This window comes from Pieris napi, chromosome 1, assembly GCF_905475465.1.
Source record: "Pieris napi chromosome 1, ilPieNapi1.2, whole genome shotgun sequence".
In the NCBI taxonomy this organism is placed as follows: Eukaryota; Metazoa; Arthropoda; class Insecta; order Lepidoptera; family Pieridae; genus Pieris; species Pieris napi.
In genome coordinates this window covers 7,668,641-7,687,199 of record NC_062234.1, presented here as the reverse complement: position 1 = coordinate 7,687,199, position 18,559 = coordinate 7,668,641, and the positions used below count along the sequence as shown (strand labels likewise).

Below are 18,559 nucleotides of genomic sequence, written 5' to 3'. Positions count from 1 at the left end.
AAGTCAACAGAAGTTTAACCAGTGGGTACACGTGTTCGACAATTTTAGAATAATAACCAATGTTTGTAGAGGAATATATAATAGCATTAAAAAGAATAAGTCGTTTGAATTTTTACGTTTAGTATTTTAGATATCTGAACTAGTCGTACTGAGGACCAAAACAAGTAATTAACAAAAAAAGATTGTGTGGTTTTATGAAACCACGGTAAAAGTGAAAAATTTTTCACATTATAGTCATGTAACTAAATGTTTTTGGAATAATATTACATTAAGGGTATAAAAATCGCTTTATCAATCTTATCTTTTATACTTGGAAAATTAGTATGATTATGGGAAATAATAATAATATTTTTATTGAACTCTGTGTCTTAGAAAGTTCGTCATACATAATACTTAACAATTACATATTTAGATTATATACACATATTAAATAGTAGTCCATATAGTACACGGTCAGCTGCTGCGAACTATAGGCGCCGCTATATTGGCCTTGGCTGCTATGACGAGCGCCTTTCACTTTATCCCTACTCCGCGGCCGACCGTCACGCGACATGCAACACACAGACGAAAAATTTTGAGACGATGTAATAAAAGTTTCACTAAAAGTATTTCTAGCATTTATAGAAACCGTGAATTTACCTTTAAAGATCTATAACAATATTTTTTAATTTTATTATTACGTAGATCCTTGTTCGGAGCATGAATGCATTGATGGCAGTGTGTGTCAATTGAATGAGGTGCGCGCCCCGGTTTGTCGTTGTGGCCCTTCGTGTGATCTGATCGTTCAACCTGGTTCAGCTGTATGTGGATCCGATTACAAAGACTATATAAGCGAGTGCACTCTACGTCAAGAGTCCTGTCGAACGAGGCAACAATTGTCCATAGCTTACAGAGGAGAGTGTGCATCAGGTAACGGTGTAACGTTATACATTTTTTAATTCATTGTGTAATGTGTATACTAGGTCCGTTAAGGCATAACATACTCATCTATATATATCCATTAAGCACCCTTCAAATTCATAGATGGTAAAACTTTAGTTTTATATTATTTACTAACTTATTACATATTTAACAATATTAAAGTCAGCTAAATGACCCATTAATAACATTCGTCATAATTCCAATCTGTCTACGTCAAACAAAACATTTCGAATTGAAGTTCCAATTCTAAAGAGAAATTTGAAACAAAATATTTTGGTTTAACAAATATTCACCACGATGTCTGCCTCTAATCTATAATTAAATCTGTCTCCGTAAACACAAATATCCCCCGCTTATTGAGGTACCGTTTGTAAGATATTTGTTCTAAAGAAAGTAATTGGAGCATCCAAGCCTGCACTGTCCAAAGGAATTGTGACAGCAACGATATAATTCAATTTTCTAGAGTTATTAACTCAATATTTGAAAGGCTGTTGTGTTTTATCAGTTGTTTTAACCAGATATGATTGCTTCGTCTTTGTGAGATTAAAAATTCTCCTGATTTTTATAGTGTCTTTGACTTTTATTACGTTGACAAGGGTGTAAGGCATATATATGATTTAGTAGATAGTAGGTTTAGAGGTTTGATATTCAACTGAATTCTCGAACAAATTTCGAATATATATTTTATTTATTTTTTATTTATAAAATAAAAGATATCCTTCCTGTCTCAATGGACATTTTTTTTTGTATTACTTTAGATTAAGGATTCTGCACTTCTCGCACGCATCATGTTTATTTTTTTAGTTTTTCTCTTAACTAGGGTTGCCTGGAAGAGATCGCTTATTAGCGATAAGGCCGCCCGTTGCATCCCTTATAATTTTTATGTATTGTGTTTCTTTTATTTGCAACGAAGTGTAAATAAATAAAAATAAATAAAATAAAACATCAGCCGCCGTGGCCAAGTCGGCCTGGAGAGCGTTATTATAGAGCAAACGTTACACATTGCCTTATATTCCTTTAGAACAAAAAATATAACCGGCTCCAATGCACTGAAAAGTATTAAATAGTAATAGTTTTAATTTCTATCAATACAATGGTTTTGTGGCCAAGAGAATTAAAGAAAGTATTAACTAGTTTCATTCATATTAGATGGGTATAAAGATCCTTATAGCTTCTATTTGTATGGAGATCGATATCAAGTCTTAATTCGTTAGATATCAATTCATGTGCTTCCCAATTAAGCCGACTTACGGTTTTTAAGTCGGTTTAAAAATCTTTACAATCCACAACAATTTCTGCAGTGATAAATTGCTTTAGTGGTACATCTTAAATTTGAAATTTATAAAGATTTAAAAATATCTATACTTTGAAAAATATAGCTTTAGGGATTCTATTGTCAGTTCTAGTTTGTTAATAAAATATATTCAATAGCAAGCTAATCGAAGTTTCGTATTGTTTTGTCGTAGCCCAACATCCGTGCGAATCTGTCAAGTGCAGTATGCGAGAATTATGCACTTTAGATGCACGTGGAGTCGCTGTATGTGGCTGTGGTCCAGAATGTGAGAAGGTGATGAGGCCAGTCTGTGGAAGTGACAGTCGTACCTATGACAATCCTTGCCAGCTGCACCGAGCTGCGTGTTTAGAGAACCGGGAGATTCGAGTTGCTTATATGGGTGCTTGTGGTAAGGATCTGCTAATTTTTTTACCAATATAACCCCCTATCTTTCCACGTAATGAGTGACAATAATTGATATTTTTTTAACAGGAGACGAAAACCCATGTGCCCAAGCAAGTTGCCCCTGGGGCGGAGCTTGCATAGCACACGGTGGCACTGCGCGCTGTTCTTGTCCTGTTTGTGACTCCAGTCTAGCGCCCGTGTGTGCCTCAGACCACAATACATATGGAAGCGAATGCAAAATGCGTATGCACGCCTGTCAAGAGGGTATCGGGGAACATCAACTGAAAGTCCTTTATAATGGTACTTGCTGTAAGTATATGTTGTTATTGTCCAAGTTACTTATAACGAAAATTTTCCCATGTGGCAAATTACAATTCTCATTTATAATGCCAGATATATTAATTAATAGTTTATCATTAAATAAATAATACCTTAAACAAATAAATATTATTAACTATGAATGAAGATCGTGCTTGTTTCCAACAATACATAGTCTGGGTAGCGAATATACCCGTTGGCATCGACAAAGTGTTATTTGAATTTTAAAGGTCGAATTGTGTCATGAAATACTTTAACGCACAGGTCATCCCAAATAACATGCCTAATTATTATGAGACTTTGTATAGGAAGCAATAGCGATTATAAGATTCAACCTGGAATCCAAAAGTAAACCATCAAAGCGTAACCATATAATAAGATTTAAAATGGTAATTTTACAGTTAAACTTAATAAAATGTAAAAGTTTTTAAAGAAAATATTTATTTTATCAAATATATTTTATACTTTAGGAGATTTGAACCGGTGCCAACTAAATGAGACACTGCACTCAACTAAGATAATATTTTAGAAAACTAAGCAGTTTTATGTCGAATTGCAGCGGAATATTTTTTGCAGCCAGTTTAAACTTTTTCAACGTAAAGTTTAATGAGCAGTGAACCCTCGCGATTCATGCAGTATAGAAAGTGAAAGATTCTAATTAATATTATTAATGAGTCGCGAATTTCAATGTCAGAAACAGATAAATACGTATAAAAAGTTTTAATGAAGAATACGGATGTGTTAGTATATAGTAGTAGATAGTAGGTAATAACAGAATAGTACATACTAGTATGTATCTAATAATACATTTTATTCTGAACTAAGGACGTAAAAGAAACAAAAATCAACCAACTGTTATATTTATTTTAACAGTTATATAAAATACAATGCAATGCAATATCAATTGCCTAGATACTTAATAAAACACTCGTGGAAAATTTTATTGGGTCGTCTATTAGAAGAATCTTTTCCGAAGCATCATTCAAACAATTTTCACCAACCTTTTTGTTATTCGGTAATATTAAAGCGGTACCTGAGGATATTTTCATCAGTCATTCAGATTTAAGCCCCGCTTTCCGCAGCGAATGTAAAAGTAAAGATGAAATCAATTATAAAATTCCCTCGGAAGAAAAATCGCTATCAATTTCCCGTGATGAAAGTCTTCGTCTTTTATAAAGTTGTCAATAAAAGACGCACAGGATTCCTTTTGCATAAAAATGCTTTCATAAAGAGCGAGCTTGTTTTAATATCCAGACGATATAATAAAACAATGTAAAAAATCACGTTTATGATCAGACAATTAATACCGTTAGCGAACTAAATTGCTATTAATACTACTTTTTAACGTTCACTAATTAGTCTGTAGGTCTATCAAATTGGACAGGTTAATGTAGACTTTAATCGAATTCAAGTACGATATCAACTTGTCCCTTAATTTGAAAGGCTAATTCACATCACATAGAAGCGCGTTGATTAGTAGCATCAAATCCATCAGCCACTGCGTTCGTTGAAACGTCAATTAGTGATTAAAATGGCTCCAGTGAATAATGAAAAGAGGCACGGATTAATGGGCGGAGACAAAGGATTAATTTTACACAATCTTATTGGTTATTGAATCAATATTGAACGCTGCTATCCTTCAGTAATAGCTTTCATATTTTAATGAAATCTCTTTCAGAGGGTTTAGCTTGCTACTTTGAGAATCGCTTTCTAAGACTTTTACTTTAGTTTTAAGAATATTCTGCTTCGTTCGGAACGACGTTGATGGACAGATTTACGACTTAGATATTTTGAACAAAGTCTGTTGAGACTTCATTCAATTTCAAAGATAGTGGTGTCTTTGATGGACTGATTTTATTGCCTTGATATTTGAAATACGGCTGAAGTTGAATAGTCTCAAGACAATATTATACTATAACAATTTTGTATTTACATATTTCTATTTCGACGCTTGGCTACACTTGAAAAATGTATTCTTGTTACATATAATAGAGAAATATAGATGTGTATTTCAAATAACACAGGTACAAGCAACATTTTTTTTTATAGTAACGTGTGGAGATATCGTATGCCTTGGCGGCGGTGACTGTGAGGTGGACGTCCTAACTGGGCGCCCTGTTTGTCGCTGTATCCACAACTGCACTGATAGTCAGGTATGAATAATTGAGAAATGTTTTTCCTAAACTTTTTCCATTTCAACTGTTAAAGAAGCATTGTCCGCCTAGTGGCTTCAACGTGCGACTCTCATCCCGAACCGTGCAGCAAGGTACGTTTTATATGCGCATCTAACACTCGCTTGTACGGTGAAAGGATACATCGCGAGGAAGCCGGTGTGTCCCAAAATACAAAAATGTATGATATGCAGAGAGCTTACAAATTTGTTTTTAAAATGATCAAGGAAACGGATGAAATCTGAGATCAAGACCTTTATAGTGTTTCAGGGCCACACACTATTATTATTTCAACTTTTAACAGTTATTAACCGGCATTTTTACAGCAATAGATGGCACATTTGTACTATATTACAGACTGTATGAATCAAATTTTATTACAGTACATAAAAGCCTAAAAATTTATAAAAATTGTTAATTCTGTACTGCAATTGTTATTACCATATTGTACACAAATCCGTCGATATGTTTCTATTATTAAATTTATATAGGAATAAAAATCTAGGCTAGTTTTATTACGAAATTGTAAAACGTGATGCCTTTTACTAATAGATATCCAATACATTAATATCATTAATTATATATCTAACCTGAATGATATACATTAAATTTAGCTCAGTGAACTTATGTGCTTTGAAATCCACATTTTAATTTTATCAAAAGCTGTGTGCATGTAAACATTCCGTGATGGTGATGGCGTTATAATTAAATTAAGGCAATTATATTTTATATACTTCTTATACGCTGACTGTATCAATATTTATCATGAGTGTTGCTATCGTGTTGAAACATTTTTGTATGTGTCATGCATTCCTGGCGCGTTCGTAGCACGGTCATGGTACGACTGTTGTCCAGTGAATATCCAAAATCGTGGAAAAACTTTCGTAAATGTTTAGCTATGACTATAATTTATTTTAGTATCTACTGTTTACCCAATTTCATGATAGCCACTTAATTTTTGCTTGAATTGAATTTAGCTTTAATACTATTTGTGTTTATTATTATTAACTGAAAAATGAGGAGATATGGTTGAGTTTTAGGAGTCCATACTATTATTATAAGTGTATAATTACAATATATAATAATATCATGTTTTTGAGACATCATTATAGTATCTATAATTTTTTGCACAGTTCTTTTTTCTTACCAAATTCCGGTTTTTTGACAGGAAGTAGTCTGTGGAAACGATGGACGAACATACAAATCTCAGTGTGAATTAGACTCAACTGCATGTCGAGAGCAGAGTGACCTCCGGCTGGCTTATAATGGCGACTGTGGTAAGTACTTACCTGAATCAAGGACATTCAGGTTGATACAAATTATCTTATTTTTACGTAAACTTAAGTATAAACTAATTCAAAAATCGCTGCCATATGAGAGGCAAGGCATCAGCTCCCCGAGGAAGGGAGGGGGGAGAGGGAAGGGCTCCCTTGTCATTCAAAGCAAGACTGATTATTAGATTTTTAACTTCCGTAAATTTCAATTTAATTGTATCACGAAATGATAGTAAATTCATTATAAACTCCTTGAAGTTGACAGTAAAAAACTCTAAAATGTATATACGACCTTTCGTATATACATTATATACGAAGTGTATTCTATATGAAAATTTAAGGTCCGTCAACCCGTCAACAAACCCAACGACGAGTTTTTGCTGTGTCCTGTTCATCCATAGGGCACAAAAGTTTCTGCATATGTTTCAAAGATATCAACATTAATATTATTGTTTTTCCGGAATTTAAAACAACACATGCGTTAAACTACGATACGGTGACGAGTAATTCTTGTTACATTTTCATGAAATTTAGATTTGTAATCAGATAATCGGATATCATGTCCGCTGTTGCCTTTACACATTGGTATGACATGCAAATTGCGGCCAAGCTACAATCGCAGCTGTGGTTTTACGTATCGCGGTCTATCAAATGTTTCGTTGTTAATAAGATTTGCGAATAATATAAAATAATTAATAGAACGAATTACCCGGGCCGCTGTCGTCTATGTGAACACGATGAACTCAAAATGTACATTACGACTTTGTATGGTTTTCGCTAATAGATAGAGTGATTCCTGAGGGAGAATTAGTTGTTTTTAATTTGACTGAACGATAACGATTATTGCGAAAGACGATTTCGTTTCTTTACTTTCAAAAAAAGTTTCAAATAGCATAAAACCCCTTTAAACCCCATAAAGTCCCTTTTCACCATTTGTATGCTTATCTCTTAAACTAAGCTTTCACGTTTTCACACGTATGAAATCGTGCGGTCAATAGAAAATAAAAATTACACGATGATAAAATTAAGATTATGAAAGAAACAATTGTCCTAACATTGTAAAGTAAAAAGTGTAAATTTTTTTTTTTTTTTTTTTTTAATTTCTTTATTTTACAAACAAAATATAATACAATCATATCAAGTTACATTAGCAAACCGCTGTGGTTTATATTCATGTAACCATAACAATCTTGTTTAGGAGCGCGACAAATGCATATAAAAGTAGTTTTTTAGTTTGCTGTTTATATTGGTTGGCGTTAGGCAATCTAATATGTGATTTGGTAGACCATTTATTAGCCGCGGTAGCAAATACCTCAACGTTCTCTCGCCGTATACGTTGTTTGCTCTTGATGTACAGAGCCGGACTTGCGTTACCGTTCGGGTCTGTACGTCATGCTCTACTCGTTTTTTTAAGTCATCTCGAAAAAAGTGCTCGACTAGAAGACATTTATTAACGTGTTTGAAAACTCCTTTTTCTTCATTTTTATATGAGTCGAGCACATTTCTCGAGACAACGTGTTTGAGGATTCGCATTTGGAGGTTATGTATTCGGCTGAGATACGTTGGATAAGTTCTCCCGTAGCTACTTAGACCGTAATTGATGATTGATTCGCAAAGCGCGTTGTAAAGTGAAAGTTTGGTTTTAAATGGGATACGCTTTTTGAGTATTGTTATTTGTGCCAAAAACTGTCGAAGTTTATCACAGACGTATTCTATGTGTTGATTCCAATGCATATTTTTGTCTATAATTAATCCGAGATATTTTTGTTTATCGACTATTTGTATAGAAGGGCACTTGCACATTGTTGTTTTGTGGAGACAAGCGTGATCGTGAGCCACCAATGCTATACCAGTAGCTTCTTTTATGGAATTGGATTGTATGATAAGTAGTTTTGTCTTTTCAATATTAAGTACTAGCTTAGCATCATGGCACCACTTTAGTATGTTGTTAAAATCTGATTGTAACCTTTCAATAGCTATATGAGGGTCCCTATCTCCAACTAACAAACACGTATCATCTGCGAACTGGTAGCAAGTGGAGTGTTCTACTTGATTATGCATTTGGTTTACGTAAGTCAAAAAATGGAGAGGACCGAGGACCGAGCCTTGGGCGGTGCCTTCTGATACTGAAACAACCTCGCTGTGTGTATTGTTTATTTTCACTACATAAGTACGATTTTTTAAATAATTTGAACACCAAGTGCCTAGTGGCCCCTGAATTCCTACATGATTAAGTCTATTCTCAAGTTGTTTATGATCCAAAGTGTCAAAAGCGCGGGAAAAATCTATGAACAAAGCAAGAGTATATTTTTTAAGGTCAAGGTTATTATTTACTTCGTCCGTGAAACGCGATAGCAGCCCCGAGGTATTTTTGCCTGCTTGAAACCCGAATTGGTTCTTGTATATTATGTCATGTCTGTTAAAAAAAGATTTAATTTGTTCCCCAATATATTTCTCTACTATCTTGTTTATAGAAGATAGTATCGTTATAGGACGGTAGTTGGCATAATCATCTTTCTTTCCTTTTTTAAAGACAGGTCTTACACACCCTTGTTTTAAGTCGTTAGGATAAAGCCCGTATTTAAAACTTTGGTTAATTAAATTTTTAAGTGCAGGAGAAACTTCGTTTTTTATTAACTTTAGGTCAGATACTTTTATGCTATCAAGGCCCGGAGTTTTCCGAGCATTTAGAGTTTCTATAATTTTATTAATTTTTTCTTCGGTCGCGTATTTGAATCGTATGCTTTGTTTCGTATGGTCACACATAATGCCCGTGATTGCTAATTTTGTATCACAGTCAACGACACTTTTTCACATAAATAGTTAGGAATAGAGCAGACTGAATATGCAACTGTTTAGTTGATCCTTTGGGTCGAAGATTTTAGCTGTTAGAAAAGAAGGTTACCTCCATACCTGTAAACTCCACACAGGGGAACAGTCTTAGATAGGTTGAATATCGTATTAGAGGATAACCCTCTAGTAGCCCTCATTCTTAAACTCAAATTTTACATAAATACATATTTCAATTAGTTTCTTCAGAATCCATATTTGCTCTCTCAGATAAGCTATTTCAGTCAATCAATTTAGACTAGGCAATATTGTACGGTTGGTTACACCTTAACTGAATAGATTTACCCGTAAATCCTAATTATTAGTATTGAACCGGTGTTACTGAATGGGTGAAATTATGCAGACAATACGTCATAGTCGTTAACCTATAACAAACCTAGAGAATATCTTTAGAAATTAAACAAAGAAATAAGATATATGTATCAATATAGCTTATATTTTTACAGCATTATTATTATTATGCCTGAGTACAATTCATTATATATACATTACCAATTACAACTGCAATTTTTTATAAAATATTTCCGTGGTGATATATGCCGGTAACTTTTAAATGTAGAAATAATATTGTTTCAGTGACCAAATATTTTTTTCAACTTAGGAGAAATTAAATAAAAACCTATTTAAATTATTATAATAACAATACCAAAAATACAACGTAGCAAAGATTATAGTCAAATTATCAAATCCAACACTTTCAGTCAATGGGGAACCTTAAGTTGGCGGGGGGAAATTAATTTTTTGCACTTTTTTTTGGCTCTATCAACTGTTCGTTAACTGTTCTTCATTGTTCTATCAAAAAAAATTTTTGTTCGTTCTTATTTTTATTTTTTTTAATTATAAAAAAATTGACCCTCAATTTGGCACGAACTATAGATATTCTGATATTTTTTTTTTCTAATAGTTTAGAACTATTCAATAACTGTTCGTTCAAAATAAACAACTGTTCGGCTTTCATTATCCTGTAATTTAATAATAATTAACTTTTTGTTATAAATCTTAATTAAATGTTATTGCGCATGCGCAGTATCAATGCGCATAGTTCTCATAAATTATGCGCGGCCTATTTGAATTCTATTCAAAGAGACAACACAACAATAACAGCAACAACAACAAAATCATCGCATTGATACTGCGCATGCGCAATAACATTTAATTAAGATTTATAAAAAAAAGTTAATTATTATTAAATTACAGGATAATGAAAGCCGAACAGTTGTTTATTTCGAACGAACAGTTATTGAATAGTTCTAAACTATTAGAAAAAAAAAAATATCAGAATATCTATAGTTCGTGCCAAATTGAGGGTCAATTTTTTTATAATTAAAAAAAAAAATAAGAACGAACAAAAAATTTTTTTGATAGAACAATGAAGAACAGTTAACGAACAGTTGATAGAGCCAAAAAAAGTGCAAAAAATTAATCTCCCCCCGCCAACTTAAGGTTCCCCAGTCAATGTTTTCATATCTGAAATAAACATTGGACTACAATCTGACACAGAGATGTTTCATTTGTCAACTGTCAAGTCATTTTATGTGTAACAATATTCTGTGCCCAATATTAGACTATTGTAATCTGTGCATTCTAGTACCAGAGTCCTTACTTTTGATCTATTTTATTTTTTATTCCGTAGTTTTTTTACTTATTATACATTATATCTATCCAATAAGTAGCGAATTGTATAGGTGAATTAACATTCACCTTTTAGCGGTACAAAACTTTGTCCATATTAACATGCGATCTCTTTCATCATCATGTGTAGGAGAAGTTATTAAAAAATTGTGAATAGTTGCAACTCAATAACCAACCGAAAAACACTACTATTATGGACAGCGAATAAGACCATAATTGTATAGTTATTATAAATAAATGTATTTCATATAATAGTTATGTAATAACAAATCTGAATACATTCGTAGGTAAATAATTTCGTTTAACTCAATTATGAAGCCTTGGGATAATTATATGAAACGTGAACAATACCTGCCTCGTCCTTTTAAATGCGGTTACTAATTGCGCGAGGAAATTACTGTGAATTGTAACGCCATCTTTAATTTCACACATTTGTAACAAATATTTTATTGACAATGTATTCCCAAGTATACTATTATTAAAATACTAATATACTGTTTTTGAATAAACAGTGTTTATTTAGCAAGTAGTACTACTAGTATACTATATAATACTGTACAGGTCATAAGACCTGTATTAGTTATGACCTTAGATATATGTATATGTCGGAGCAATGGCGCTGGAATCAGCTGCCATTTTCATTATAATTTGATAACACCAAAGTCAAATTAGTTAAAAACCGTTATATGGTTTATTTTATTTACCAATATTATTCTACAAATGAACGACTATATTTTGATAGTCTTATTATTTATGTTGAAGCTATGGTGTTAGTGTCAGCTGCCATTGTCATTGTCTTTTGATAACGTCAAAGTCAAATTGGTTCAAAACCTTTAATACAAATTTTCAAATATTCGTTACAAACACTATTCTACTTATTAGATATTTTTTTAATGAAGTAGTAATATAAAAGAAGGCTTTATGATAAAAAATTCCACGTAATACTTCTAATAATAGGAAAACAGAAAGGTAGTTTTATTATTATTCAAATTAAATTGAACTGCGGCAGAATATATACCTGATATTATTAAGACCAAACTTCAGGGTAATGGACTTTACTTTTGGGCATTAAGAGATTGTCCAAAATTTTAATTAGTGTTCGTCAACATATGAGTAATAATGAAACAGGGACACAAAGGATGTTATGAAACTGTGAAGTGGCATGAGAACTTTAATATTAACGTATTATGTGGCATCGGGATAAAGTTTTGGGGATTATGAACGTGGGTCTAACAGCTAATATAACACTTAGAAGTAACTGTATATTTTGGTCAATATTTAGACATATCATAATAATTCATATATTTATCTAAACGTATTCTATGGATCAAACTGGCGCCCATCTACTTCGAATACGTGAAATTCATTTTATTACATTGTAAATGAATTAAATATACATATTTTTATTTTTAAAACATTTTGCTATACAATCATTAACCAGCGAGCAAACTATCATATATTTATCCATCAACAATATTTTTGGATATATTCACAAAATGTACAAACACGCGTTTAAACAGATTAGATTCACATTCCATTGCATTTACAAAGACAACATGGCTCCAAAGGAGTTTGTATACTCAACTACTAAAAAGCAAAATAAGGGATGAACTATACGAAAACGGATAATTTACTAAATAAAACGCATTGAAGCCCAAATAAACCCACCGTCAATTATTGTTATTAATGGTAATTAAGGAGACATTACTCATTCTCACAGACAAAGCAAAAAGCAAAAATAGTAGAATTATGGTCGAAGTGAAATTAAAGGGACGTTATATGAATTAATTATTATAGACCATTTACGTAATTATTTTTCAATTAAGGCCGCTCATTTGTATTTTATATGTCAAATGTGTGTATCAAACAATTTAGAAAACATTTACGTATATATTGTAAGGTAATCATAATTTTGTAAATATGAAATAAATGGCTTATCCCTTTCCGAAAATTATCTGGTTCGGGCTCAGCTATCAAAAAGTTTTTAATTAACAGACATACCTTACCAAATTTCCTTTCTTTTTCCCCAAGCTAAATAATTTTTAATTCTTCGCAACCAGCTTTTCGCGAAGCGGTAATCGACCGCGTTCACGAGGATTTCATTTTGTTGAAAAGTAGCAAACAATCGTTATTAAATTTCACAGTCTCTTCCTCCATTCTTCATTGCGGAAAACAAAAATCTACTAAACATATCGTCTGGAGAACGTAATTAAATAACGAGGGGATACTATTGTCTTAACGCGTTTTTAATTTTTGTTTTTATTCTATTTTGTTTTAGCTCTATGTGAGGGAGTGCAGTGCTCTTTTGGGGCCCACTGTGTAGCTGGAGAATGCTTGTGTCCCACCGATTGTACGGGAGCTCCTCATGAACCAGTATGTAGCAGTTCTATGCAAACATATCCCAATGAATGCGAACTTCAAAAGGCAGCATGTGGAGTACCACCACCGACAAAACTTCACGTTATTTTCTACGGGGACTGCAAAGATAGACTTGCTGTTGTACCACCTATAGCTATGAGTAAGTAGTGCTTTAATGTTATTTGAACGCATGACCTATGTATAACCTTTAATCATATAAAATCTGTTTATAGTATGACTAACCTCTATTATATACTCATCATTATACTAAAAGTTTTGTACGATCGCAAACAAAATATTTACTATCGGACCGCCATCAACTTCGGTTGTTGGGTGTAATTCCAATAAAGCGACCTATCCGGATCAATTAACTAACTTTCCGCTTTATCGCTTGACTAACACGCAAATATTTGCATGGCGCGAGTAGCAACGACCGCGATGGCTACAACCGAGGCTGAGCAAGAGTTTACGGATTCTTTGGGTGCAACGGATGGAGAGTCGACAAGTGCCTCTGCTTGCCGCGATATCCGTTGCGATTTTGACGCCAGCTGTGAAATCGGTGTAGACGGCTATCCCCGTTGCTCTTGCCTCTTCGAATGTCCAACGGAAGACGAATATTTTCCGGTCTGTGCGTCCGACTTTCGACTTTATCCAAGTTTGTGCGCGATGCGGAAAGAGGGATGCCAGAAGCAATTAGAGCTCAGATTACGACCGCTGGATTTATGTAAAGGTTTGTTTTGCTTATGATATTTATTCTAATTACTTAAAACAATTTTAGGACCGGAACACAGCTGAGATGTTTGCCCTATTTTTTTCAGTTTTAGGTACAAACTGCCTGCTCGTAAACTGTTTAGTTTCTTGTGGGCATTACAAACTTTTTTAAATTTATTTGTTTTAATCAAAACTTAATTGTTATACAACGTTGTAGTAAAAATATAAACTTAATTATTTTAATTCGTTTACCAGAAACAAGCAACTGACTATTTTAATTAACAGACTAATGATATAAATAATAATTTCAGGAAAAAAAATTATTCTACTACATTTTGACTTATCCATTTATAAATTTATTTTGCCAACTTCGTAGCTTCTACTTACAGATTGTCATAAAGTGGTAGACATTATTTATCAAAACACTAAGCAAAATCTCATTTATAGGCATGGAAGTCAGGCCTTGTGGGAACAGCAAAGCAATGATCGATTTATCTACGGGTCTGGAAATAGACTGCGGGAACGGACCCCATCGACAGGACTGTCCTCTTGGGAGCTACTGCCACATCACACTAACAGCCGCCAGGTGTTGTCCGAAAAGTAAGCTAATCTTATTTTCATACCGTGAAACTAATTATATGGAAATAATATGAACTCTGTGTGTGTCTGTGTGTGTGTTTTTAAAAACAATGTAACTGTTAATGCTACATTTAGTCGAAATATTACGAATTCCAAAATATAAAATACATTTTAAATGCAAAACAGAAAGCTCATCCCGTGGGCGCGGAGCATTTCGGGGGTTAAACTGAATACGTGATGATTTCAGTTAAAAAATGTGTAAAATTATTTTCAAATGCAGATGATCGTACGTTCCGCTTTTATTTACATATTCATAAATAACTTTGGCAAGCGCTCCATTTTGTGAAACTTTGCAGGATACTAAAGTATAAGACCGAGCAAATTGGATAAAATCACGCACGCTGAAGCGGCTTTGAGTCACTTATTCTGGTGTTATAAAATGCACTTTGTGTTGGTTAAACCTGAATTTATATGCAGATGACATGAAGCAAGAGGAAGATAAGAAGGTGCTGCATTGTTCAGACAGTGTGTTTGGTTGTTGCGGGGATGGTGTAACGTCAGCATCGGGCCCTAATGAGGAGGGTTGCCCGATTACAAGTTCAAGTTGTGGCTGTAATCGCTTGGGGTCGGTGTCTGATCAGTGCGATGATAGCGGCCAGTGCGTGTGTCGGCCGGGCGTTGGCGGACTTAAGTGCGATAGATGCGAGCCTGGCTACTGGGGTCTGCCGCGTATAGGCTCAGGACACACTGGATGTATTCGTAAGTAACAATTATAGCCATCATGTACCTTAGGCATTACTTTTATTTTTTTTAAGTACATTTAAATAGAATTTGGAAAAAAGGAATATCAAGCGAAAATAATTGCTTATTATTAACATTTCATGATATTTTCTGTTTTTTTATATCGGTATTTTTGATGTGGTCGTTCTGGATTTAATATAATGAAGAATACAGTGAACCAGAAATCCTCACAATGCTCCTTTACCGTACGAGCGAGAGTTGAGGTGCGCACATATACATAAAGTCCATTGGTGCACATCCGGGTATCGAACCTACGACCTCAGGGATGAGAGTCGCACGCTGAAGCCAATACTCGTAATAGTATTATAAGATGATTTATAAACAATGATTAAAACGTATCACATTGTACTATAATAGTTTCGTACTCTGTAGGCGCGTTTCCTTATTCATCCTTATCTATAAATTCTGCACACCTGTTTTTTGTGTGTCATAGCCTGCGGGTGTTCAGCATTTGGTTCTGTGAGAGAAGATTGCGAACAAATGACTGGTCGTTGTGTCTGCCGGCCCGGAGTTCAGGGACAGAAGTGTACCGTTTGTGCCGATCATAGGAGACGACTAGGGCCTAATGGTTGTTCCGATCGTAAGTATTAAAGCTAACATCTATAAAGTACTGATACAGTATAACATTGTTTCAGATATCTAGAGCTTACGAGCTTTATAATGATTTGGTGAATACCGTTTTTAACTATTATTTTATTTTAGTATCTTTAAAAACTATGAATGTTCGTAACAGTATATACAGCCTTGCGATTCTGTAACTCACATTTCGAACTCGCACAGCGGTTTTCGCAGCGGCGGTCGCGCTCAAATCAGTCGTGAAGCAGTAATTTTAAGATTTGGCATTCTGATAATAAACTACAAGCTCCCTCCTTATCAGAGTGAGTTACAGAATCGCAAGGCAGGAGCGCAATAAGTAATTTAATTATATTTTTTTCAAATCAACATTCCCAGTTAAACGAGTGTATTAATTATACAGTGATACGTAACCTGATATCATATACATAGATGGTGTTTTAACTTTAGCTACAAGAATATAAGTATGTGTATCGATTTGTTTAAATGAAAATGTCTCAAGTTTTGCTCGTATCTTTATATCATTCAGAAACGAAAATAATAACACAAAACGTAAGTAACGTTACTTTTGAAAGTGGATAGTTTCTTCTTAAGCCTTCATATCTCTAAGTTTAAATGATTAAAGTTTTAACAAAGATTAAAAGCAACAATAGTAGGCTTTGTAGCATTAAAAGCTAGAAGCAAGTTTGTGCGAACAATCCCGAACAGTTTACGCTATAAAGGAAATGTTTTCTTAAGAGTTGCGTATCTTGGCAGAAATTCCGAAGTATTCTAGACGTTTAATCGCCAGCTCGTTATGTACTTGTGTGTAAATAACATGATACAATTTCACGCTGCTTTCAATTAAGCCCCACACTCTACGTGTGTACGTCCGTAATTTACCGAACATTTTCACTAATTTCATTACGTAAGTTGCATAAATAATTGTTTTAGATCTTCAACGAAAACAAGAAGTAATTGTAAATTGTAATTGAGTCATATTGGCCTGTCTACATCGGTTAATGAAATACCCAATTTTTATGAATATAATTGGATTTCTTCGCTTTTCATGTAATTCATTTCAGGCGTAAAAGATAAATTAGGATCTGTGGCCTCGAAATTACTTGTAATACTTTTATAATAAACTAGTAGACTCGGCCAAGCGTTGCTGTGGCTAAGATTTTTGTCATATTACATAGTAGTAAACTATTCAAGAGAAACGGCAGGAGAACACCAATCCACCATGCTTTTTTGGTGGTTATGCCATTAAATTGTAGCTTATGTGAAACGTTGGTAATTATTTTGATAAGGATCAATACCTAGGTACGAATAAAGAGCCTTTTCTAGCGGTGCTATTTTAATTAAAAAATGATAATAAAAGGACGCTTATTGTGACGTAACTATAAAAGTACTGTCGGGACATTTTTTATAGATAGTGATGTGTCCTGAAAAATTGTAATACATCATTTTGTTCTATCATTAATAGTTTTCGCAGCGCACACGATTGAAGGAAGTTTTATGTTTATTTTTTTACACTTTTTTTTAGATTATTCAAGTTTTAATAAGCATCCCTTTTTGAAAATGAAACATAGCCTATGTCACTCGGGAATAGTGTAGCTTGCCAACGGTGAAAGATTTTTTGAAATCGGTCCAGTAGTTTCGGAGCCTATTCATTTCAAACAAACAAAATATCAAATCTTTCCTCTTTATAATATTATAGTATAGATTTAAGATGTATTAAAATTATATTATGTAACTTTAAATACACTGTTTTATAGTACTTGGTACACAAGGGTACTTACGAATTTTGTGAAATACGTAAATATATACGACGTTTGGAAATACAACGGGTAGGCCCAAAACACATCTTTTCACTCCAGGGAATGTTGTGCGTGCCTGTGTCAGTTTTAAGGCAATAACGGTGAAACTGCCACAATAATGTTTTTAGTAGTGTAATAGAATATAATTAGCTAAAATTGGACCAACAAGGGGATATTTTCCCAAACTAAAAGGGCTTCGATTTTGTAATTATAGTCGTATTTTTAATTAGACGAAGTCAACTGACGTTTACGGTGTTGTCAGTTTTTTTTAATGAAATAAAAATAGTGTTGTGACAAAGTGAATGATTGAAAAAACTCCCGAATTAATGATCGGTGATGGCACTAGTCACCACGCCGCGCTTTGTAATAAGCCGTCAAAAAACTGATTGTAGTTACATACTACTAGTACCTAACTTATATCAGAGCACTTTAATACAATTTTAAAATATAAATAATATTATTTTATAGTTTGAAATGATTAACTATTCACACTCATTGTTCATTCATCTGATTGAACAAGAACTGAACGTATCACTATTACTTTAAATATGGCAACATTATTTTACAAAGTGACATTAGCTACTGTCAGTTGGCTTCGTCTTATTAAAAATACGACTATAGGATGTAATTGCAACTGGCTCCATCCCTGCTCTTTCAATAAAATATTGTATTTACTTATGTAACTCCCACTTGCTTCCTAAAGGAAAACTTTACAACTTCACTTGGTACGATTCTGTTACACCTGTCTATCTTCCTACTCACTGATATTCACTATACACGCTCTTCAGTTATGGATACTTTTGACTAGTTCTTTTTCTAGAACGTCCTGATATCTTTTCGGAGAACTTGCAAGCAGGTCTACTAGCCCCACCTAGATATTTACATTCGCCTTCT

At 33.6% G+C, this 18,559-nt stretch overlaps 1 protein-coding gene across 8 annotated transcripts in view; it reads left to right on the top strand.

Moving 5' to 3' along the window:
• The window catches only part of LOC125063768 (agrin-like), a 141,048-nt gene that overhangs the window by 110,017 nt on the left and 12,472 nt on the right, over positions 1–18,559 (top strand). For 7 of the 8 annotated variants that reach the window (XR_007119572.1, XM_047670424.1, XM_047670396.1 and 4 more), the window contains 10 exons: positions 685–909; positions 2,388–2,603; positions 2,687–2,908; positions 4,967–5,070; positions 6,257–6,365; positions 13,123–13,362; positions 13,630–13,932; positions 14,361–14,513; positions 14,970–15,251; positions 15,727–15,873. Coding sequence is in view for 7 of the 8 variants with exons in the window: in XM_047670424.1 (XP_047526380.1) it covers positions 685–909; positions 2,388–2,603; positions 2,687–2,908; positions 4,967–5,070; positions 6,257–6,365; positions 13,123–13,362; positions 13,630–13,932; positions 14,361–14,513; positions 14,970–15,251; positions 15,727–15,873 (2,001 nt within the window). In the remaining variant the exon portion in view is untranslated. The remainder of the gene's footprint in view (positions 1–684; positions 910–2,387; positions 2,604–2,686; positions 2,909–4,966; positions 5,071–6,256; positions 6,366–13,122; positions 13,363–13,629; positions 13,933–14,360; positions 14,514–14,969; positions 15,252–15,726; positions 15,874–18,559) is intronic. The other variant, XM_047670431.1, reaches the window with a different exon arrangement.